Raw genomic sequence first — 26866 nt, 5'->3', positions numbered from 1 at the left:
TTCCTGGTGCTCCCCACTCTCTCGGTTTTCCCCAACCAAGGGAGCCAAGTCTCCCCAAGCCTCCGGCTCTCCTGCTCTGCTCTCCGTCCAGTGACCAAGGGAGCCACATTCCCCTAAGGGAGCGACCTAGGGAGTGACTGAGGGAGCCACGTCCCCCCAAACTGCCTGCTCTCCCACTCTGCTCTGTGTATGCAAATTACCCACCATCTTTGTCAGGCTAATTTGCATACTCACTCCTCATTGGCTGGTGGGCATGGCTTGAGCATAGCAGAGGGATGGTTAATTTGCATGTTTCTCTTTTATTATATAGGATATATACATATATGTATAAGTATAGGTATAGATATATACATATATATGTATATATATGTGTACGTATAAGTATAGGTATAGATGCTCTTTTCAAATCACATCAATGTAAAAAGGAGATGTTGAAGTTGGTACTATATAGTTTAGGACAGTGATGGCTAACCTTTTGAGCTCAGTGTGTCAGCATTTTGAAAAACCCGAACTTAACTCTGGTGCCGTGTCACATATAGAAATTTTTTGATATTTGCAACCATAGTAAAACAAAGATTTATATTTTTGATATTTATTTTATATATTTAAATGCCATTTAACAAAGAAAAATCAACCAAAAAAATGACTTCGCATGTCACCTCTGACACGTGTGTCATAGGTTCGCCATCACTGGTTTAGGAGATAATTTAAAAGTACCTATGTTTAACATTACTTTTTTAAATTCCAAGATAATATATGCTTACTATATAAAATTTTAAATAGTACCAAAGTAATTTAGAATGGCAAACTCTACATGATACAATCTCTCCAACCAAAGTAACCAATGATACCAATTTAACACTGAAATCTTTGTATAGATTTCTATGTGTTAAAAAAGTAAATATATGGAGCACAGATACCAGAAAAGTTTTCCTCCATATAAAATCGTGAAGTGTTATTCAGCTGGTAAACAACACACTCTTTATTTGCAAATAATTTCCTTTTGAAAAGACATTGAACTAATAATCACTAAACTTTTATTTGTAATATGACAGTTTATAGTTAAGATTTTAATGGGAAAAAAACAATACTGAATATTTTTCTTAATCATTAAAATGGCTTTAAAATTTTAAAAAGCACATTGAAATTATTTAAACTCATACACCTATATAAAAAGCCTTATATTTCAATTTCAAGGAGAGCAAATTTTTATTTGGAGATTAAAGGAGATTTTCAACTCCAACTGACATGTTATATTTCTGTTTAAAAATCTGTATCAAAAAGTAGAATTAAAAAATTTATTAAGTATGAGTGAGTGATAGGGGTGTTCACTACATTTTTTCTCAATATGAGTGTTGAATACCTATGCATATTTTTATCTTTACCTTTTTGTATGTTTGAAACATTTCACAAAATAACTTCATATATATACATGTATACATATATATATATACATACATACATATAATATACATATGTACATCCCAAAACATAATCAAGCAATTGCTCCTTATGCAAGTGCCATGATTAAAGTGAGCTAGAATGTAAGGGAACTTTCACTCCATTTTGCCTCCTTCTTGATGGAAGGAAATTCCTCTATAATTATGCACCTTCCCACTCAATCATCTCCCATTTCCCTTATTGTCAATGTCAATTCTACTATTGTATTATTTATTTTTCTTCTTCCACAGCTTTCAATGATACATCACCTCATAATCATGCAGCCAGGCAACACAGAAGAAAATATAATTAAAAGCATAATTCTTTATATCTATTACTCACATCCATAATAATAGGGTAATACGGTAATTAGACCAGACGTCATTCCGGACGTCCTTCCTGATGAAGCCAGGGTCAGAGGGAAGCCAGCCCGGGTCCCAAGTGCCTGCCAGTGGCCAGAGAAGGGAAGCAGCCCGGGGTCCTGGGTGCCTGCCTGTGGCCAGAGGAGGGAAGCAGTTCGGATCCTTGGGTCCGAAGAGAGCCAGTGCCGGCAGCTGGGAGAGGAAGGCCTATTCTTGCATGAATTTTCACGCATCAGGCCTCTAGTTTTCCTATAAAATATTATGTGAGATCTGCATCCACATTAACCACTTTAACTTACAAACGCCTAGGGTCAGTGACTTTCATTATAGTTAAACTAGAGGCCCGATGCACAAAATTTGTGCAAGGGGCTTGGCCCTTGCAGCCACAGCGGCTTGCCTCAGCCCTCACAGTCCCGGCTTCATCCAGAAGGTTGTCCGGAAGGACATCTGGAAGGTCATTGGCCTGTCTGATCTAATTAGCATATAACACTTTTATTATAGTTAAATTACTACTATTCTTTTTGACAAGTGTCAAAGCAAAGGAGATGCCAACTTTATTCATTTCTTTATTCAAACATTTATTAAGATATGTGATCCCTCAATGTTCCTCCCCACTTCTAGAATACATTGTCTATAGTTATCCTATATAATAAAAGCCTAATATGCTAAGTGTCCGGTCATCCAGTTGGCCGTTCAACCAATCATAGCAAAATATGCTAACGATATGCTAAGGCTGCTCAACCTCTTGCTATGATGTGCACTGACTACTAGGGGGCAGATAGTCAACTGGTCGACCAGTCATTACAATGTGCACTGACCACTAGGGAGCAGATGCTGAGACCAGATTAGCTTGCTGCTGTGGTCCAGCTGATCAGGACTGAGTGAGACGGGCCAGACATGCCTTGGAGCCCTCCCAAGGCCCCTCCCTAGCTGTCCAACCTCCTGCATCCCTCTCCAGCTCCAATTGTGCACTGGTGAAGTCCCTCAGCATGGTCTGCGCCCTCTTGCAATCCAGGACTCCTTAGGGGATGTCGGAGTGCCAGTTTTGGCCCAATCCTGCTCAACTCAGGAGCTGCCCTCTAGTGGTCAATGCACTCCCACAGGGGGAGCATCACTCAGCCAGAAGCTGGCTCACAGCTGGTGAGCATAGTGGCGGTGGCAGGAACCTCCGGGGAGTGGGCCTAAGCCTTCAGTCAGACATCCCCCAAGGGCTCCCAGACTGTGAGAGGGGGCAGGCTGGGCTGAGGTTCTGCCCTCCTCCAACCCCTGAGTTCACGAATTTCGTGCACCAGGCCTCTGTCACAATATAAAAAGCTTTCTGTATTTTTAGGATTTTTTAGAAAGAACCTCCCTTTCATTTAGTTCTACCGTCTAAATCTGTTAAAAATAAAAATTATTTTTATCTCAGCATTTAACAATTTAGTACTGAAAACAGGATGATTTTCAAATTTCTTGATTCAACTGAGAAAAAAATAACAAAAAACCTTCCGATACATTTGAGAAAACGAAAAAGGCCACAACCAGCCCCAACATTAACATCATGAACAACCTCCTACTTTTCTTTGCGATGCACTTAGGGAGCATAAGGAGTAATAACAGAACCTTGGCCCTCTCAGCCATCTGAGTTAAAATTTCTGCCATATTGTACCTGCATTCTCAATTGTTACTCATGTGTCTATACTGCTTATGAAAGGTAATTTCCCATTCAATCTTTCATATGTCCAAGTCACTATTCCTCATTTGGTCCTCCTTGTCATTTCTCAAATACCTTATAACTCCACCAAATATACACTGTTTAAAACAAATCATCGAAGGGATTATCTTTACTTCCCCTCAATCCTCATCTCCAGTAACTGTGAAATAAAGTTTAGTTTTTGTAACAAATTCAATATATAAAGTTGTGTTAATGTTCTTATGCAAGCACTTACATAATTCTATTTCCAGATCTGTACCCATCAAAAGGCTGTAAGCAACAAATAGTAAGGTCTTCCTGGCAATGTGGTCTTTCTATTGATCCCAGGGTATAACAAACCCATTAAGCATTATAGATGTTCACAAATATTTTTTTAGTTGATTTGAATTAAGTAAATTAATTGAAAATGTTTGTGCTTTTCAATCTACAGCATTTCTGTATTTACTCTGCTAATTCCCACTGTTTACCCACCCTGAATGATAGGCTTCTGCCCTCATTTTCTGGTTACATGCCATTCTCTCTAGAACTCTAGTCGACATCTCTGCCCATGGTCCCCCTTTGATTCAAACTGAAAGAGTCCTCCTTAATCACCATGCCTGCTAACCATATTTTCCTTGCCTGGAGAAAATTACTGCCTTGTTTTCTCCTAAAATTAAATGTTTATCTCTAACTCTGAGCAGAAATGAACCTGAATTTGTTACCATCATTGCCTTAGACACTTAACTGCCAATTCCATCTAGTACCCATGTCTATGATAGTGTTGGTTTCCCTAGGTCTGCATGATTGGTCTTCATTCCACTGTAGCCATGAATGAGGATCTTAAAAGATTTTAGTCCTTATCACTTCTTCCCCATGCCACAGTTCGCAGAAGCCTTCAAGCCATATTTCATGAACAACTTCCCAGGTCACCTGTCACAAGTAGCACCCACTCCCTAAAATTATGCTCTAATTAGGTCTAATTATATTGCACTCTGATCATCCACATCCATTTGAAATATTATGGAGATAAATAGAAGAAACAATACTAGGAAAGCCTACAACTGGATCATGTGTCCCAGAAGAACGCTTACCTTCAATATATAAGCATTAAAACGAAAAATTCTAACTGTACTAAATAAATATGTTATGCCTCAACTATTGTTAAAATTTAGGGTTCATATATTAAGGAAAAAGAGTCATTTTTTGCTTTCTCGGCCCTAGTTACAGAAAGTGCATAAGTAAAATAGAAAGTGGATAAATAGAATCCAAGGTCTGGAGACACAATTGTTTAATGAGCTACTCTCTTTCAATTAGCTCTAATGGAAAGGAACAAAAGAAAGGCATAAGGTTATTCATTCAGTCTTCTGACTTAATATGCTATAAAAATGGAGTTCAGAGAGTGGTCAGCCAGGATTTCTGCTCATTCGGAGGTCTCTGTGTTTTATAAGATAGACCTGCATATAATTTCTATAACACATCTCCCTGTTTAATCCAATTCCCTTTTGTTATGTATCAGAGCTGTAAAATATAGTATTACAACTTTCCTGGCTAAGGCCTTTGCTGGATGAGAAATATCTTATTTACAGCTGTTTGGAGAGGTACCACTTGAACTTTTAATTGTGAACTTCACATATAGAATTTTAATAAATGGTGACACTTTTTAAAAAATATCAAAACTATTGATTATTAAAAATGGAATCCAAAGGTAACAAAATCTCAGACATATGCCGAAGCAATTTCTTCACTGATACTGCTCCCTAGGGCATTGGAAACTAAAGAAAAAATAAACAAATGGGACAATATCAAAATAAAAAGCTTCTGCACAGCAAAAGAAACAATCAACAAAACAACAAGAAAGCCCACTGCATGGGAGAACATATTTGCCAATGTTATCTATGATAAGGGTTTACTCTCCAACATTTTCAGGGAACTCATACAATTTAACAAAAAGAAGATAAATAATCCAATCAAAAAATGGGCAAAGGACCTGAATAGATACTTTTCGAAAGAGGACATACAGAAGGCCAAGAGGCATATAAAAACATGCTCAAAGTCACTAATCATCCGAGAGATGCAAATCAAAACAACAATGTGGTGCCATCTCACACCTGTCAGAATGGCTATCATCAACAAATCAACAAATGAGAAGTGCTGGTTGTGGAGAAGAAGGAACCCTCGTGCACTGCTGGTGGGAATGCAGACTGACACAGAGAGAACAGATTTGATAGTGAGGAAGGGAGAGAGAGAGAGAGAGAGAGAGAGAGAGAGAGAGAGAGAGAGAGAGAGAGAGAGAGAGAGAGAGAGAGAGAGAGAAAAGAAGAAGAAGAAGAAGAAGAATAAGAAGAAGAAGAAGAAGAAGAAGAAGAAGAAGAAGAAGAAGGAGAAGAAGAAGGAGAAGAAGAAGAAGGAACTCTTACCATTTGCAACGGCATGGATGGAACTGGAGAGCATTATGCTAAGTGAAATAAGCCAGTCAATGAAGGAAAAATACCACATTATCTCACTCATTTCTGGATAATAAAGACCATTATAAACTTATGAACAATAATAGATACAGGTTTGCCCACCCCTGGAACAGACTGTCAAACTAAAGCAGGAAGGCTGAGGAGGGTTGGGGGGCGGGGGGTAAGCGATCAACCGAAGGACTTGTATGCATGCATATAAGCATAACCAATGGACACAAGACACTGGGGGGTAGAGGAGGCCAGGGGAATGTCATGGGGAGAAAAAAAGGAGACGTATGTAATATTCTTTGAAATACTTTAAGCAATAAAATAAAATTTAAAGAAAAATTATATTCTGAATTTTAAGAGGATGTCTTTAGTAAGCATTCAACTGAGTTAACTCAAGACACCTAAGCAATAAGGTGAATTAGCAAATGTGGGGTTCCAGAATTAAAGCATATTCCTATTCAGATCTATTACTAATTTGCTTAACTTCAAAACAGAATGGAAGCCTCTCAAAAAAAAAAGTCCAGAAAGTTTAATGACTAACATCTCCCCTTCAATATGCTCCAAACTGGACACTTTCAACACAAAATTTACATAAAATTTATAACAAAATATTTGCTCAACAACATAGCATAATACCTGGAAGAATGGAATATCAAAAGAACAAGCACATAAAGTCTTTATTTGCTGGTGTTCATACCGTTCACATTAGCCATTGAATAAGTTTTCTTCAATCATGCTTTCATCGTGTCCTTTACAATAAAAGTTGTTGGGTTTCTTCGTCTTGATATATCACAACTAAGCTTTTCTGCAAATCATGACATCAAAATATACCACTTACTCCATTAAAGCAGTACTATCATTCTCTCTAATGTGAGTTATAATTCACAGTCCAATTTATATTCCTCACCCATATATCTAAATGGTACCTTTTTATGGTCCACATTGAATTTCCTCCTTTATCACTTAATATTCCATCATCAATTAAGGTCTGTCTCTTCTCAACTATTAAACAATAGTGTAAACCACAACATCTGGACTCAAATAGATAGTGTTTTAAATCTTTCTTTCCAATTATTTCCTTTCCTCTCCTGTCCTCACTTAGACTCTTAAAAGGAGTGACTACGTCTCTATATTGGATACCAAGAAAATTTTAGATATTATCTAATGATAAATTATTCTAAACTTTTTTTCTATTTCTCATCAAATTACGTCCAAATAGTTACTGAATGTGTTATTTATAGTTATATAGTTATAAATATAACTACGTATATTATATTTATATTGTATTATTTTGAATGCCACATAAAATATAATTATACTATAATACACATTAGATAATAATATAATGTACAATATTATAAAGAGGAAACCAAGCTAACGTTTGATAACAGATTATGCTTTGTGTTATTCAGGATTTCCCAAACCACATGAACTCCATTATAGAAGCATTTTGGGTACAGATGGCTCACTGCAGGTGACATCTTTAGCTATGCATATTAATGAAAAATGTATTTTGGTTAAAAACTAGACACTAGCATTCCTCAGAACTGTGATGATATACCCAGCAATTTGGTGAAACAATTTTATTCAAAACAGTCCATCCAAAAATAGTGTGGACTACAAACCTTGTGAAATGTAAATTAAATGGGCCCTTTTTCCTTCATAATGTATAATAATGTTCACCGAATGCTAGCAATAACATTTATAAATCCTCACAATATAGGATCCAATGATAACAGCATATTTTAATGTTTGTCACTGCAGTCTAAAACAAGAAAACTGACATAACACATTCATCAGAGCACAATTTACAAAACAATTGCAGTGCACGAACATGAAAATATATTCGTACTCTATTACAGTTACAAAAAGGAAGATCCCATAACAGTATACGAACTTACATTAACACTTCTGAACAGCCTCTCATAAGGCAAATACAAACTTTTATACCTCAAATAACTTATACACACATTTAGTAGCTTGTAATATATATTTCTAATTAGGCAGTGTTTGTACAATTATTTGAGTAAGTTATTGAACTGTGCTATTATTTCATTTAAAAATAAAAAAATCAATTACATCAGTGAAAAGAATTAAAGGTCTCATAAACTTTGTGAACTCATTAAGTATGCTGAAAGCTACATGTTTTTATTTTTCCAATTAGATGCTCATTGGAATTAAGACAATCACTTGTACGTTGACTTGGAAAGGAAAGAAACTTTTTAAAAAATGTATCTGCAGGGTGGTGAACACACAAACAGTGTACAGATGACATGTTATGGAATTGTATACTTGAAACCTGTATAATTTTGTTAACCAGTGTCACCCCAATAAAATTCAATAAAAAAGGCAAAAAAAAACAAAACAAATTCCACCTGTGAACTATACTTTTGGCTCCTGCCTGAGAGTTCTAGTCTGCCCTTCCTTGATGGCTTGCTCTATAGATTTTGGATTTGGCTAGTTAGCAGGAAAATTTTTGTCTGCAGAATATTAACACATTGCGGGCGGATCACGAGCACTCTCGTGTTTTCACATTACACAGTGTTTTACATAAATGTTAAAGGCACACCTCAAAATGAAATGCCCACTGCATTTTGAAGTTATTTATGACATGTTCTTACAAGCTAACATCTTTTTAAAGTCTGATACTTTGTAAAACGTTTTTTGTACTCGTTCAATAGAAACTTACCTGGCCACTGGATAAAGCTAGCAATAATGGTGCACAACGTGTTAATTTGCAGCAAGAAAGGAATGGTTAAGCAAACTACAGTTCCTCCTGTGTATAGGATTATGCGGCTATTCAAAGTGTGTTTACAAAGTGCTTACCAAAATAGAAATGTTTATGCTATAATTTGAAATAACAATGATCAAGTTATCTATATATATAAAAGCCAAGCGACTGAAACACCAGACTGACTGGAACTAGCAGAACAACCGGTTGCTATGGAAGTGCACTGCATCTGGCCAACTGTCCTGATGTGGGGAGGGGCAGTCCCTCCCCCTGGCCAGATCAGGGGCGGGGCCTGCCAGCCAACCTCCCATGGCCCCTCCCCCCTGCTGGCTTGGTCCCCAATCGACCCCCCAGCCTGATTGGAGGTGGGGCTGATGGGCCAACCTCCTGCATCACCTCCCCCCTCACTGACCTGGCCCAATCAGCCCCATGGGAGGGGGTGCCAGGTGGACCCTATCCATGCACGAATTCGTGCATTGGGCCTCTAGTATTTTTTATAAGTATGTATGGTTTATATCAAGTTCAAAAACAGACTGGTTGATGATGCTCAGTGGTGAGAGGGTCTGCCTGCACACCAAAGAGTTGTGAGTTTGGTTCCAGGTCAAGGGCATATACCTGGTTTGTAAGTTAGATTCCCCAGCCCTGTTTGGGGGAAAGAGGGCCTGTGGGAGGCAACCAATCAATGTGTCTCTTTCATATTGATGTTTTTTCTCTTCTCTCCCCCCCCTTTCCATTCTCTTTAAAAATATATATAATCTTCATGTGAAGATTTAAAATAAAACAGAAAAAACTAATCTATGGTTAGAAATCAGATGGTGGTTACCCTTGGGCGGTGGGTAGTAATTGGAAGCAGTAAGGTGAAGGATTGCTCGAATGTTGATTATGTTCTATTTTTTAATTTTGGATGCTGCTAACACGGGTTCAGTTTGTGAAAATTCACTGAGTTGATTTGTGTATGTGTGTGTGCATATATATATGTATATATGTATATGTTATATAAAGTATGTTTTACTTTAATTAAAAAATTATGGACAGAAGAAAACATAACTGGTGGTTGTTACTACATGTTGGGGCCACAGATAATATTTTTGTTTCTTCCTTTTTCTTCTCTATTTTTCTAAAATAAACATATGTTATTTTTATAATGGAAGACAAAAATATATATGAAATGCTAAAAGCATATTAAAGCTTGTGTAAAATGACTTTTTATAAGTGATTTCAGCCTGTTTTAACTTCCTATTAATAGAAGCCCCTTATGACTTATAGTTTAGTCATCTTTTAAAATACCTCCTTTATGCTTTTAATTTTTAGAGGAGAGGGACAGAGAGAAAAACATCAATGTGAGAGTAAAATATGGATCTGCTACCTCCTGCACACCCCCTACTGGGGATCCAGCTATAATCTGAGCATGTGCCCTGACCAGGAATTCAACCAGCATATAATGAAACATGCCTTTCACTTTTTTAATTGTTTTACATCAGCAGGAGTGTACATATGTGAGCAGCAGATCTACTAGAACTACAACTCTGACCTTTGATGCCTTATAAATGCATGTGATATAGGCATTAATTTAAGAAAAGATTTATAAACTTTGCATAAATAATTCACATCTTTGTCTTTAATGTAATACCTCTGACATATTTGTAAGCATGAGCCCATTTTTATTTAAGCTAATTAGGATATGGAATAGGAGAGAATGTTACATATGTGTGTTTTCTCAAGGGGTGTACACAATAAGAAAGTTAACCCATCATTGTATTAAGTTTACAGATCCAAGAAATGATTTTGTTAAGGGTGGGTATCTGCTTTCACAGCAGAACACCTGTTCTTACTAAGCTATACAGATCATTACACCAGTTGCAGTAATATACAACAACAAGCTTAATAGATATAAATGCTGACTATGCAGAAAGACACCTAGTTATTTAAAACATCTAGTTATTTAAAAGCTGAATGTGAAAAAAAAAAGGCTTTGGTTCTAATGATTAAACCTACAAGTAAAACATGAGGAATATATAGTCATTTTATATAAGGAACATCCAAGTCATGAGGAAAATGCTGCAAATTGGACCTCATCAAAAATGAGAGCTAAGCAAATATAGTGCTGGTAAACATATTTAAGTAATACTGATTTTAAAAAGATTTAATCAAGTATTTCTATTCCTTTAAATTCATTTTCAAAACTAAATGAAGATAAATTAATTTTGCTATGGCCAGGATATTATTTTAAATACTATAAATGATAACATATGGATCACCAGAAAATAGCAAAAACAAAAACAAACACCTCACTCTCCTTTATCTTCTAAAAACCTTATGTTTAAATTAAGGGACTTTCTCTTTGTCGGATTCATATAAAAACGGTGATAGATAAAGTACACAGGGCTGTGATAAGATTACATTAAAAAACTGACCAAACTTGCATCACAGGCATAAGGCATTTCAAATCATCACTGTTCTTTAGAACCAAAATTTCTAGGCATTTTGCCAAGGCTGAAGATATAAAAATCAAGAATCTAAATCCTTTATCCAACCCTTAACATTCTATAATCGTTTAATCAATCATCTGATGAATGAGAATGTTTTAAATTGCCAAAGTGTTAATTTTAACAAACATTTAGAAGGTTAAAAAAAATAGCACAAAAAGTTATGATATTAATAGTAAAAGCTTTACTCTCCAGAATCAATCAGTGTTAACTTTTGCCTTGAGATTTTTTTTATGGTTGCCATTATAACATCAAATAATAAGCTTTGATTCAAATTTAAAATATTGTGGATTTTCACCTTACTATAAAAGCCACATTTTTTAATAGACAACCTTATTTTATCACCTATTTTAGGATTGCCATAAGCAATATTCAGTAGGCCCTCAATTAACAGTTGTTTCATTCAGTATCTTTTTGTTGTAATGTTGATGAGATGCCAAAGAAACTTAACTCTTGTTTATAGCAATTAACTTATAGTAAAATTGGTTTCATTATAGGTTATTTTACCACAGTTCCAAGAACTTAACAGTGGTGTTAAATAAGGACTTACTGTATTATATGTTTTAATACACAATAAAATAATACATAACTTCTTGAGTTTGGTTTGTGTACCACCTAATATCATCTCACATTCCACCACTGTTATGTAATCACATTTTCGAAAACACTGATTTAATACCATTCGAGTTTTCTTCATTCTGAGGTATAGTCAGCTATTCCATCCCATTCTTTTTGGTATTATTATCCACTTTAATAGAGAAACTCCTACAGTGATTGTGATATCACTGTATCACACACACACAAACACACACACACCCCTACACACATACATACACATTTATACATATATATATATTCTGGTGAGATAGACCGTTATTTAAATAGGCAGATAGAATGATGATGACTGTTATGCGTTCTTTCACATGAGAAAAATTCTTAACCTGCCCTCATAGTCTCTTAATATTGTGCCTAGATACAGGATTCATTTTATCACCATCTCTAGAAATGTAAAGAAAGTGCCTCCTATCCGCTGTTTTGTGTTTGCATAATTAGTATGATAGCTACCTGATTTCTCATTTTTTTGTAGACAATACTGCTTTCCTCCATGAAGTCTTCAAGTTTTCTCCTTTCTTGGGAATCTGATATTTCACCAAGACCTATCTATCAGTAATTTTATCAATCTTTCTTGGCCATCAGTGGAGCTGTACAATCTGAAAGCTTCAATCTTTCTTTAGCTCAGAAAAATGTTCTAGAGCTTGCCTCCGTGATCTTGATTCTGGAACTCCTATTAGAGCTCTAGATATAATCTCCATGATTTTTAATGCCTATTAACACTCAAAAGCTCTCAGAGTCCTTAGGGAGCCCCAGAGTTATAGATAACAAACTCCCAAAAATGTCTACCACTCCATGGGCAGCAGTCCAGAAAGAGCTCTCCATACTAGGGATAAATCCCATCCCGGCCACCACATCAATAAAGGAAGGAGTAAGGGGGGAGTAAGTAAAGCAAAGGAAATATAGTCAATAATAGGGTGATAAATACATGTGGTACCAATAGGGGTACTGGAATTATCAAGGGGAACACTAGTAAAGTACATGGTTGTCTAACCACTAAGCTGTACACTGGAAACCAATATATATAATAAAATAAATAAATAAAAATAAAGGAAGGAGTGAAGATGGGAATCTCAGAATTCTACATATTTCTGAGTACATTCTTACCCTTTCCTTCCTTACCAACCACTAACTCCCCCTCAAATCTCCAGCTTCAGTTAAGATTATACACACAAATGAGACAGACCTTTAGTTACCACTAAAAAGTCCAGAATTCCAAGTCGTCCATCCCAGATTCTAATCTACCAATGGAAGGGAGGGTATCCTACCACCCCATCCCACCCCTCCCTTGGTCTGTGCCCTTCTCCTAATTCATTTTTCTCCATAACACCTATTATCATCTATCACACTATATGTTTTATTTGTTACTCTTATTAAAAAATAAATTCCAGCCAAAACCGGTTTGGCTCAGTGGATAGAGCGTCGGCCTGCAGACTGAAAGGTCCCAGGTTCGATTCCGGTCAAGGGCATGTACCTGGGTTGCCCTTGTTTCTCTCTCATCGATGTTTCTAACTCTCTATCTCTCTCCTTTCTTCTCTGTAAAAAGTCAATAAAATATATTTTAAAAAAAATAAATAAATTCCATGAGGCAAGATTTTTCTACCTATTTTTTTTCACTACTATATCCCCAGAGTCTAGAGGAGTCCCTGAAACATAGTGGATGCTTAGTAAGTAGTTGAATAATTTTTTATTGTCTTTTAGCTCTATTATCTGGGGAAAATCTGGGTATTCCTTTTCCAGACCATCAACTGGACCTGGACCCATTTTTATCCTCTATCAGCCCACTGAAATTTGAATCTGGCAGTTATTGATGAGCTATCCTCTTAAATATTTCTCAGGATTAATAAATTTTTATAAGTTCTTTATGTTTCTTAAATGAACTATTTTCTATGAGGTCAGATTTTTTTTTCTTTTGTTTCACTAGTTCATCTATGTCCTTCATGTGATAGTATTGCTAAAATGTCGTTAGTCTCTTCAAACCATTCATTTATAGTGAATGTCTCCATTATTTAGCAGAGGTAATCAAAAGCATATTTTCTGTATTTATGGACAGGTCTGCTTTCTCATTAGCCCTCTCCTTTGAATGAGAAGAAATAGAAAGGTGGAGGGTTGGAGCCCAAGTAAGGACTGCTTTACTCCGATGCTAAAAGATGTAGAACATTCTACTTTTGGTTGAGTAGTGTCTTGTTTTTTCCTTTGTATCACTCTGTTGTGGGAGAAGAGCATTACTTCTTCTGAGCTTCTTTTGAAGGCCCTATTTTTCTCATGAGGGTCCTTCTTTAGGCAGCTCATCCCTTCACTTGGATAATTCTCTGGCATTAGCCTGAAGGGAAAAAATAAGGCTTCTCCCTACTCCATGTCTTCCCACTGGAGATTAGGGAAGAGTCCGCTTGTCATATATTTTTCCTACTGCAGTTTAACTTATTGTGTGATCACTACCCACAACCCACTACTGCTTTCTATGTATGTTGATATCAAGCTTAGAATTTCAGTGAGCTTTCTCTTAGAAACCCACTTGTACAGTGGTTTCCTTGGCTCTTTTTTTGTTTCCTCCTTCCTATCTTCTTTCTATCTTCTAAGAATCTTCAACATGCCAACTTATACTATTGGTGATCTTTCCTAATTTCAGGAACTACTATACTTTCAATCTTTTGACCTTACCACTAAAATAACAAGCAACTTAACAGAGACTCTCCACTTTTCTAAAAATTCTTTAAGTTACTCCACCATTAAAAATGTCTTATTGGTTTTCTTTCTCCATAGGTTTCAGCCTCCTGACATTTCACATAACTCTAGTCTTTTCTCACCAGCAATTCCTAACAGATCTGCCCACTCTCCCCCCAGTTTCTCTTAATATAAATGGAAGAAGGCCTATCCACCTAAGAGGTGGCAACTTAAATCATCTCACCAATCTGAAGAATTCCAGTCATTTTTTGTTTGTTTGTTTGTTTTTTAATAATGGAGATAGTCTATATGCAAGTTTAGGTGTGTATGCTTTTTGGGGTTTTCTGGCTGTTAAGGTATGGTCATATTTTGTTTAATATAATATCTAGATTCAGCCAAAAGACTTATTATCATATGGGAAATAATAATCAAAAAGACTTATTATCATATGGGAAATAATAATCAAAAATATTATGACAAAAAAAACAAACTTCCATCACTAAAAGTTGGTTATTATCAACATTCGGAAAAATGAAAAATCATTTCATATATTACAAAATTTCGTAAGAGCCGGGATAATTATCATAAATTAGGGACAAGTCTTGAAATCTGTCCCTAAATCTATTGTGCCCCAGGCTACACATCAAAAGAGACAAATAGATCAAACATAACAAAAACAACAACAAAATGCTTTTGTTACTAATTAGAAAGCAAACACTGTTTTTGTATCAGAAAGCAAGCCCAAAGAGAGAGCCTTCATGGTTGAGATCTATTCCATTAATGGACTGGCAAGAAGAGATAGAGCTATACACTCCTCTTGGCATCAAAATCTAGGCTTGGAACCAGTCTATTCTTAAGGTTTATTTGGAAAAGCATGCAAGCATGCATCTTGACAGTACCAGAGAGGATAGTTAATTTAAACAGTATCCTCCTCACACAGAAATTTGGGTGACCTGAAAAGAAGAGAGAGAGAAAGAGAGAGAGGAAACTGGCCAATTTAGTTAAGGAAGTACAAGTTCCCTTCCCTAAAGCTCTTCTCTGAGTGTTGGTATCTTTCCAGTGCTTCCCCCGGAGACCTGGTAGTTATTTAAGAGCCAGGATCTTCATAAGCAAATGTAGTCATAATTCTGATATGTTAGTAACAAGAAGTATCAGAGAAATTCTCCTAGTCTTTTCAAGGAGTGATACAAGAGACCAATATTCTATTTTACCCATCGTCTACAAATCAATAATATTGTGTTACTGCATATAAACATCTAACTTGAAAACCAAAAATTCATATACATAAAATGCTACACAAGGTTCATCAGCCTCTTTTCCTGTCTTGCATGGAAAAACTGTTCATTCAACTTGAATATTTCAGGATGATTAGACCTAGAGTGTATGGTCCTCCTTGAAAGATGCAGAGAAGTTAACTCTTTCATCATATATTTAACAGTTTGGAAATGGAGATCTTTCCTAAAATTTCATCTGTCTTATCTCTCTTAAAACAGAGGCTCTCAGTCTCTATACAGAGCTTGAACTTCCCAACTCTGACCTCCTAATAATTCAGGAGTTTGAGGAACTGGCCATTTGGTGAACAGGATTAGGGAAGAGGCATTCCTAGAGTTCAGAATTAGAACTTGGATTGCATTTTTCCTTAGAGGGGGGAAAAATTAAAGTTAAAATGTTACTATTAACATCATAGATCAAATGGCTTTTGATTGCAACCTCAGAAGCCAATAATTTATGATGCAGTACCTATGTAGAGAACAAATTGAGAGTAGCTTCAAAAGTCAAATCTATTTAAGGTAGAATACCCATGTCACATTATGTTACAACTTGAAAAGCACTTCATATATTACAAAACACTTTATCATACAAAGGTTCAGTTAATCCTAACAACCCAATGTGTTTGACAGAGAACATGTTATTATTTTTCAAATGATGTCATTGTCACACAAAGTGTAAAAGAGTCGCGCAAGCTCATCTCATCAATATGGAGATGTTTCCTTTATTACAAGTGAGGCCCTCTACCAGCCTCCACATTCCCAATTCCTTTCACGTGTGTCCAAATTCTTATTAATCTTCACAGTCCCAGATCAAATATTTGTTTTCACTAAAACAGTCGTGATATCCCCTGCTGACAGTGACTGCTTCTTCCTTTGACCTCACAGCATTTTATCTCTCTTCCCACCATGACTTGGAATCAGAAGATTTAGCTTGGGTTCTGCTTAGCAATTTACTATCAGGGTGATCCTGAAAGTAATCTAACCATAGTAACCAGTAGGACACCAGTTTTCTCATTAGTATAATAGAGAAAACAAAATATATGCCCATAGAATTATTTGGAAATTTAATTTTGATAAAACAAATAGGAAAGAACTATGTGAACTATAAAGCCCTATACAAAGTTACTTTTCACACACACACACACACACACACACACACACACACATATATCTTATATACAACTTTAATTTCCCCTATTTTCTGGTTGAAGGATGACTCTATATCTAATGAATACTTGATTTTGTCATGTCACTTATTTGTGTGCCTCAAAACTATGTATTTGATACAAATTTCTAAAATGAATGAAGGATTGAAGGTATGACTACATTAGTCAAGTTAAGTTTCATAAAGCAGAATGCCCATCACTACCTGCTAAAAGTGGAAGACCAAAATCTGACTTCAACTTATCTCCAATCTCATTGTCTGTTTCTTCTTTGCCACCACTTCAGCCAACCTAGTTTGGCTGATTCTGTAAATATTGCCTGCAATAGTTTGGCTCTAGGTCTTGGACGAAATCATTACAGTCTTTTCTGTTCTTCATCTATAGAAACAGTATCCAGCCTAATATACCTAGCTCAAATGCCACTTTCTCCACTGAGCTTGCCTTAATCTCGCCCATTGAAAATGACACTTCCTACCCTTGAGACAGCCATCATCATTTGACCACCTAGTATATTTCATTGTGCATTTATTATCTAACCTAGTACATTTTGATCATGTTAAGATCAGCATTATGTTTTAGTTATTTTTATATCCCACAAAACATATAGTAAGATGTCTTCTATATGGTATGTAGTCAAATAATATACAGGATGGGACAAAAGTGGATTTACGGTTTTCATATGGAAGATAATACAATAATTAATAAATAATAATACAAGAATAAACTCTGTGTTTTGCGTACTCACAACTGTAAACCTACTTGTGCCCCACCATGTATGTGGCTTGAGTGTTCAACTGCATATTTCTGCCTTATAAGTTGCCATAAAAACATAGAAAATATTTTACAAAGTAATAATCTATTGTTTGAAGTCATTATTACTGGACATTCCTATCAAGATCATATATTATAGGAAGGAATATACCTTTATCAACAATTAAAAATATATTAATACATAAACAAACTACTTATAATCTGATTTCCTCCATAACTTGAAAGCAGCATGTTCTTATTAATTGAAACTTTATCATTAAAGAATGACTTATTTAAAAAGTTAAGGTACTCAACATGACTTTTGATTAAAATATACTTTACAAAATAACAAGAAGTTGTCACATTTTAAATGCACATCATTTTCTTCTTTCATCACCAGAAGTATCCAAACTAACATAATAGCTATCAATCCTCATTCCTGTTATTATCATAAAATAGATTTCCTTTATAAAAAAGGTACACAAGTCTCCCCTCTCAAGGGTATTTAAGTCACATAATCCTTCATTGCCTCCTGTCGTTTTTATTTTTTTCCTGGGCTGTTCCAGACATAATGCACACAGCCCACCAACAGCTGTCCTCCCGACAGAGTAAACCGTTTCAGTGCCTACCCGGGCTACCAGATTATTTTAAAAATATATTCTTTTGGATGCTAAGCATCTTTATTCTCACTTTATTTTATGTTATTATCTTATCTTCACTGTATTACTTCTTAACTCAAGAGAATTTCTGAGTTTTTTGGCTATTTGATGCTTTTTGTCCCTCTCCCACCAATATTGCCAAATTTTTACACTGACTTGATGAAAATTACTTTTCTATCCTCATTCAGAATAAACAACTTTGAATTCATTTGTGGCACTACCAGCTCCATTATAATTTGATATGTCAACAAGGTTTGCCCAAATACTTGGAATATAAACTAGAGTCCTTCTGAGAGGACACCCATCAATGTTGACCCTTCTCTAATGACTTCTTCATTTTATGAACTGACTATGCTAGTATTAATGACTCTCAACTAATGAGGGAAGAATGCCCTCATAGGGGATATCAAAATCTCTGTCAAGGAAAAGGAATGTGTGGTTTGACTAATATATTGAACTTTACATTAAAATTCTATTAGAATTGAAAAACTTGTTCTCCCAGCACAAATATGATCCCAGGTAAGAGTATCACAATTTTGGTAGGTAGGAGCATGAATTTAAAATTAAAGTAATATCACTACATACTAAATAATAAATATTGTGGCTCTTACAGAGTGCGGCATCTTTCAATCAATTCATATTTGCTTTATATGCCAAATGTATCAGAAATTGCAGCAATATTTTAGGATTACTGAAGAGAAGGTTTTTAAAAACTCTAACTTACAATTGGCAGAAAAGAGAATGAGGAGACAAGAAGGAGGGAAAGAAGGGCAGAGCTAGAGGAAAACAATGCCATCCTATCATATCAGCGATAAGTGAAACATCCTTTGTGGAAGACGGTAATACGGTTTAAGAGCATGGACACAGTGAATAAATGCACTCACCTCAGTTATATCAGGATTGGGATTAAAACCACAGAGGCTACACACAGTGGTTTTACATCCAGTGCATGTGTTAAAATTGGCCTTTTCTGGAACATGCAACAGAAGTTCAGTAGTATTGCAAAGAGGACAGATGGTTTTAGGGAGGCCTTGTACTGGGATCTGGGCTGCAGATGGAGAAGTCGGTGGCTGCAGAGGTTTCCCAGCTCCTGTTTGGCTTACTGGTTTTGTAGATTGCTGGGCTGAGGGCTTTGCTGGGCCAGGCTGTTGAGCTGAAGGTTTTGCTGGGCCAGGCTGTTGAGCTGAGGGCTTTGCTGGGCCAGGCTGTTGAGCTGAGGGCTTTGCTGGGCCAGGCTGTGGCGTGGAAAATTTTTCAGGTCCAGGCTGCAGGGCTGCGTTTTGCTGGGCCAGGCTGTTGAGCTGAGGGTTTTGCTGGGCCAGGCTGTTGAGCAGGAGTCTTTCCTGGCTCAGGCTGCTGACCCAGAGACTTCACCGGTCCAACCTGCTGCGCAGGTGTCTTTGTAGGCCCGGGTGGCTGAGCTGGAGACTGTGGCCCAGGTTGGTGAGCTAGGGATTTTGGTGGCCCTGTCTGCTGGGCAGGGGGCTTTGCTGGTCCTGGAGGCTGAGCTGGAGACTTTGGCCCAAGCTGCTGAGTTGCAGGCTTTGTTGTCCCTGGGGGCTGGGCTGGGGGTTTTTCTGTCACCTGCTGAGCTGAGGGCTTTGCTGTCCCTGGCTGTTGGGCTAGGGTCTTCGCCGGCTCCGGTTGCTGAGCTGAGGGCTTTGCAGGTCCAGGCTGTGGCGTGGAAAATTTTTCAGGTCCAGGCTGCAGGGCTGGAGGTTTTCCAGGACTTGCTGGCTGAGTCGGTGGTTTGGATGGGCTTTGCAGCAAGGGTTTGAGGGATTCTCCCTTTACTGTGTCTGACGGTTTAGTCTGAGGCCTAGTTGCATCTCTTTGGAGTGGCAATTTTGTCTCATCTGTCTGAGGAGCCTGGGTAGGTCCCTGAATTGGCTTTCCGGTCCCTGGAGGTTGTGATTTCATTTTTTCTGGTTGCTGAGAAGACACTGACTTGGGAGAGCCATCCTGCTGATGCGGGGCCCTCACAGGTCCTTGCTGCTTAGGAACTGACTTGGGTGATTGTTGCTGTGATGGAGGTTTTGTGATTCCCTCAGGTTTTCCTTGTTCCTTCTGAGATATTTTTTGTTTCTTGGCAGTTTCTTCCTGGGATGCATCAGAGTCTGATATCAAATCAAAAGGATTGAATTTATTTACAACAGAGGAGACAGCACTTAACGGGTTAACCTCTGAGAGGAAGCCAGGCATCATACCAGACTTGTGCTCTTCCTTAAAATCAGTTCTGGACTTTGATTCTTTCAAACTAATAGTGGAAGGACTCCTTCCAGGCAATTTCTGTTCTGACCTCAAAGTGTCTGTAGTTCTACTTTTACTGAGACCAGGCTGAGCTGGACGTCCAGGGTCCGGCGGTTTTCCTGGCGGCTTTGGAGGGTGATTACTATCGAATTCTTGTTTCCTACAAGAGTGAAACAAAACAAAACAAATTAAAATTATTACAACTGAAAGCAATATCAAGAAGGTATAACTTTCTTAAATCCTCAAAATTATAAGAGTATAAATATAAGAAGAACCCATTTTTATAACATCCTATAAGTGATCTAAAACATCTAATGCCTTTATTACTTTCTTTATAAAGAAAGATTTTCAACAGGAAGGCAAAGAAAAGGGGGAAGAAGACAATACTTGCTACTATGATTGATGAAAAATTAAGATATCTAGTCAGAAAGTATTCATAATAAAAATAATTTACATCTGCACTTAATAGAATCTGGTCATACTTCAAACCTAATTAAATATATTAACTCAGTAAATCATGCAACATTATATTCAGTACATTCACGTTCATAGGATGTGTCCTTTTCCATCAAAAGTTATGGCCAAAGTACGGTAGCCTCCAAAATACTAGCAGCACTAATAAGTAAAAATATTCATTTTAAAATGTGGGAGCTCGCTGGAACTGTTTTTTTGTTGTTGTTTGTCCACAATGTGACATCAGGGGAGTTTCTAGTACAGAAGGTTACACGGAACAGGGACTCTGATAAAGTTGATCATCTAGTCAATTTTACCCTATTCTGTCTGAAAAGGTAATATCCATCAAATATTAAAGTTTATAGAATGAAAAATTCTACTTAATTAGCAATTTTTAGGCAATAGTTCCATCTGTCTTATGGAAGAATGTTACAGTATTTAATTATTTTTTCTAATAGTTAATTTTCATTCTGAGATCTGTTTGCAAGGGAACAACAGATGCTTAAAGCATCGTGAGATATAGCCTGCTATGCCAAGCGCAACAAGCTTAGCCGTGACCCCTTTTGAAAAGTACTGCTACTTTTCTTAGATGAAGAAAATATATGACATTTTTGCGTAATGTTTTCTACAACATATACTATTGCTATTCTTAGATTATTAATAATGTTTATTGGCATTGAGTTTAGACCGTAAGAAGTAATTAATTTGAAGGATATCTTTTATTTTTTTATATATATTTTATTGATTTTTTACAGAGAGGAAGGGAGAGTGATAGAGAGTCAGAAACATCGATGAGAGAGAAACATTGATCAGCTGCTTCCTGCCCACCTCCTACTGGGGATGTGCCCGCAACCAAGGTACATGCCCTTGACCAGAATCGAAACTGGGACCCTTGAGTCCGCAGGCCGACGCTCTATCCACTGAGCCAAACCGGTTAGGGCTGAAGGATATCTTTTAAATCATAGACAAATATACAAGATGGATAATTTAAAATAGTTTTGGAAATAGGATCAAATTTAAATCCCTATATTAAAGAATTAAAATAATTGTTTCTTATATACCTCTAGCCAAAAATCAAGTACATTAATTTTTTGAGTAAGCCATCCTTTATTTATAACTTGAAACTAAAAACATGCTGCATTAGAATCATAGAAAAATATCAAATTTCAAGTATTCTGTTTAATATATGTAGCTTTTTCATTTTGGAAAAGTTTTACTTCTTTTTAATTAATAGAAAAAATGGAGGAAAAAAAAGTGATTCAGTCACACTTAAAATGTGAGATGATCACAATAAAGTTCTACAGGTTTTAATTTGTTTTATCAAAATATACCTACTCATGGACAAAATAAATTTTAAATTTCAGATCATTTGTAAGTTAATAATGTAAAGCATGGTAGAAAGAAACACTGAAATATTACTTCTAATTAGAAAAGGGTGAGAAAGAAAATAATCTATAAATGGCAATGTATGCACAAAGTAATTTTCTAATAGAAGATAAATACATAAAATTCGTAGTTCTGGCAATTTCCTCCAGGAAAATATTACAAAACTTCAGGTATTGGCATGTCTCTGAAGCCTGTACTTAAACAAGGAAGTAAAATTAATACCCATATTAACTCCAACAATTTTAAGATATGTTTTAAAATGTATAGCCACATACTTTCATTTGGGGAAAATGATCTTGAATGTTTCTTTATAGGCCTTCCTATGTGTTCTCTTCCATATGGAAGAAAAAGCCATAGTAAACCTGTAATATATTATTTTCAGAGTTCCATTGTTTAGATCTTTATATTGTTCTAGAAATGTTTCACATGCAATTAATAGACCATTCCCTTGAAGGGCATATGCTTTGGGATTCTGTTATACAAGTGACTATCTTATAAGTAATTATTTAGACATTTTATTGAATTGGTTCCCTTGTTCAGACTCCTAGAAATGTATATTTAAACCGAATACCAAAAAATCTATTCTTAATTTAACTAAATTGTCCTCTATTGGAAATACTATTTACTCTTAACAACTGTTTTGTGATATTATTTCACATAATCCAACTAAACAAATGAAAAATAAAGTTCATGAATACCAAATATGTATAACAATAAACAATTCAAAGAAAGCAGCTTGGATCAGAAATTATAATTTCATGTACTTCCTACAAATATAAGTTGTATTATATTGTAGGCTCCCCTTGTGAAAAAAATACCTATAAAGATTGCCTTACAGCTATAAAGACTGCCTTACAATTTACACTTAATCTTAGTTGCTATAATTATGTAAATAAACACAAAACATGGAAACCTTGGAGAAATAGAAACAGTCATTGAAGAGGGCATAGAGGGGATAGATGGAAAAATAAAATATAAAAAGAGAAAATGTAGGCTTAATACCAAACAAAAATATAAAGTTGTCTTAGCAAATTACGGTCTTTTGGTGAATTTTTGTTTAGTATTAACAGTTATTCTGTTAAAAAGAAAAATGACTACAATGCAATCTGTGTCTTGTTCACTTGACTATGAACTCCCGGACAATGTGTTTCACTCATCCTTGCACCACTAGAACCAAATCTGGCAACTAGTAAATGAGCATTAATGATAGATGAGTGAATAGCAATGAGTGAGCGAATGATGAACATGGCAAGTTTTGTATTATTATAAATTAATGTTTCTTGAGTTCTTTCCACTTCAAATTCTTCTACAGGCCTTCTGAGATATAACTGGAAAGATGCCATATTCTTTTTAGATCCTGGATTTGGCCTGCTGCTCTAGGAAGACAAACAGGTGAGGAAGTGTCTAGACAGGAGGGGAGGCCCAAAGGAATTCTAAAGAAAATAATTGAGAAACACAGAATTCTTATAAAATATTCTACTAATCAGAAGTGGATTTTAGTAAGCCCTTTTCATCTGTAGCTGTATAAAGAATAATAGAAGAAGTAATAAAATGGCATTTCCCTGGGTCTATGACGAATCAAAAATCTAGGAGCATTACTTTTGCAACCTGTAACTTCTAGCTTATAATTCCTCATGCTTTATACAATATCACTATTTTGCTATTGTCATCCCCAGGGTAGACTTTTCTTTTGTAGGCTAGCAGGAGAAAAATGGTTCATCTACAAATGAGGTACACATGTATTTAAGAGTAGAATGTAAAATCAGTTGGAATGCTGAAATACTTTGTTAAATGTAACACAATAGGCAATGACACTTAACTTCATGTGCTGAGTCACATAAAATTTTACATTAGAAATACAAGCAACTACAGGAATTCATTTTCTTACTAGGGGTTAAAGAGGCTAAGAAATTAATCCAACGTTATAAAATTAGTCACAGAAATATGGTGTCGATTCCTGGGGGATTTCCACTATATTGTACCGACTGTCCCATATGTAAAATATAGACATGTCAAACTAATTCATAATAATGAATAACTCAATATGCAACCTGTCTGTAGCCATCACTGTCAGTGCCATTCACTGTTGATATTAATATTACTACTTTTTATTTATTTATAAGGTTTCTTCATATTAAAATTCAAACAAAACGTCCTTCTGAATTTTTAATCCTCACAATGAATGACTTCACAAGACAGGTTAAGGCAAGTATCACCTGCCTTATTTAGAAGCAAGGAAACTGAGGCACATATGGCTAAGAAGTATTTATAATTTATCATGAGTCAGTTAAAATTAACAAAATAAGAACCTAGGTCCCTGGGCTCTCAACCCATATTTCTTAAAAAGTTTTTAAAAAATCGGACTCAACCGTGTCTAATTCACAACACTTAATCTCCTAAAACTTCAAGTATTTTGCATATACTTTCTCATATATACTTAAATTAATGTGTTTCTAAATATTTAAATGATAAGCCAAGAATTTCTTTGGTTATCACCTATGGGGATAATAATTTTCTAAAAATTATGTGCCTCTTATAGAAAATTTTCAATAAAATGTAAGTTGCAAAAATTAAAAATTATATTGTTTATATAATTAGATGAAGCTTTAATCAAGAAGTCATAAATTACCTACTAATAAAAATTCTACCATAAAATTATCAATAGAGAGTTTAAAAGTATGCTATCTGATGCAAATAGTGCATAAAACAAAAGCTGAAATATTTTTCAGACATCCTCTGAAAGAAGAAAAGTTAGGATTTTAGAAATCAAAACTCACACTTTTCTTGGTATGTGTAAGGAGCATGCTAAACCTGTTGCTTGTGCCTCTTAGGAAAAACTGTAGAGCAGGCATACATTTCTAAAAGGTTAATAAAAATATTGTGCCTCATTATGGAAATCTAGTATATGAGCATTCAAAATATTTTCCAAGTCAAATTTTCATCCGTTAGAGAAAAATAGTACATAGCTGTCCTACTTAGAATAACGAATAAGAAAGGCTTTTTACCAAAGAAATAGCCCAATATATTAGTAGTTTAAAAACACAGAAAAACATAGTCAATATAAGGAGCTAACTCAACTAGCAGTGGTGGTTTCATTTCAAGAAAATAGGGTTTTTACCTGATAGATTTTAGGCCTTTAGGATTTTATATGAAAAATACTGTCATAAAACATTTTAGGTATCCATAATTCATTTTACAGTTCTCCTATATTAAATTTAACATTGTAATTATTTGACAATCATTTGCATATACTTATATGAGAGTGCTAAAGTTAAAATATTTTTATTTTATGAAGTACAGTATAATAATCTACACCTATATATTCAGATCTGTAATATTTCTAATACTTCAAATGAAAAAACTGTAGTTTTCCTTTCGGTTATCATAAAACGGGAATGGTTTCAGGACCACCAATAGAGAACTATTCTCTATGGAAGGGGGAAAGTTAAAGGATTTGTTTATAATAATAAAGGCAGAGCAAGGCACAATGATTATACCCTCTTAGTACACTAATTAGAAAACAACTAATTTATTAGGATGAAGGAAAATGGGGAGCTAGCGCAAGAAATGAATACGTTAACATAGCAGACTAGCACCTGATTGCCTGGGCGAGTTGTCAGCGATTTGCTTTGTCTTGAAAAGTATGGACTGGAAACTAATTTTAAGATAGCACAAATTTACATGTTCTTCCATAAACTGTAAGGCACTTTTTGTATATAAAAGAGCAGTGGCTTAAAAAATAGCATATGCCAATTCAGAAATACATGCACAGCACCTGCTCCGCTGTGACCAACCCATCTGTTTAATGCCACTACATATTTTAGGGCCCCGCATGGAATATAAAGGACGCATTCATTTTAGACCTTCTACCCAAACTGCTCCCGTTCTCCTCTGGGGGGTGGGATGGGAAGGAAAGACAAAACACAACACCTCCCGGGAATTAATGGTATTGTTACAGAAACATTTAGACATTTATAAAGAAAAACGCCCCCAGAATGACTGAGGAGGTCTAAACAGGGACAGGTAGATGTCCCTATCTACCTATGTCCCAGCACATCCGTTCTGCATTAATGGAAGACTTTCCGATTAGTAAAAACACGGGAGGGCGTCTCTCCTCGCCATCCTGGAGGGAAAAGGTTCCAAAAGGCCAACAATCACAACCCCAAATCACAGCTCCAAGAACGCAACCTTTGACCATCCCACCAGAAAGTCTACAAATGCACCATTTTTACTCTCCCCATCAGAAAGGAGGCTTACGCTTCCTTGAACGCCACCCCATTCGGGAGCGTAAAAGGGACGGAGACGACATATATGTACCGCCGTGCCGACACGTATGTGCAGGGAAGCTGTACATATATGCCCGGACATACAGAGCATGCTGTGCGTGCCTGTGCATGGGAGGCGGCTCCGCAGCGGCCGCGGGGACGCTCCCCCTGGGCAGCCCCTGCGCCCTTGACATGACAGCAGCGATCTGTCTCCTCTCCTCCTCGCTCAGCTGGCTCAGGTCCGCCTCC

General features: G+C 36.1%; 1 protein-coding gene across 1 annotated transcript in view; it reads right to left on the bottom strand.

Annotated features, from left to right (window-relative positions):
• PCLO (piccolo presynaptic cytomatrix protein) overlaps positions 1-26866 on the bottom strand; it is a 296737-nt gene that overhangs the window by 269564 nt on the left and 307 nt on the right. The window contains 3 exon segments of the mRNA XM_006777145.2: positions 19148-19541; positions 19543-20673; positions 26741-26866. The exon segment at positions 26741-26866 is cut by the window's right edge and continues 307 nt beyond it. Coding sequence (XP_006777208.1) covers positions 19148-19541; positions 19543-20673; positions 26741-26866 — 1651 coding nt within the window.

This window comes from Myotis davidii, unplaced genomic scaffold (genome assembly GCF_000327345.1).
Source record: "Myotis davidii unplaced genomic scaffold, ASM32734v1 scaffold49, whole genome shotgun sequence".
Taxonomy (NCBI): Eukaryota; Metazoa; Chordata; class Mammalia; order Chiroptera; family Vespertilionidae; genus Myotis; species Myotis davidii.
Note: the sequence above shows the minus strand (reverse complement) of the source record. Positions and strands in the feature narration are given on the sequence as shown.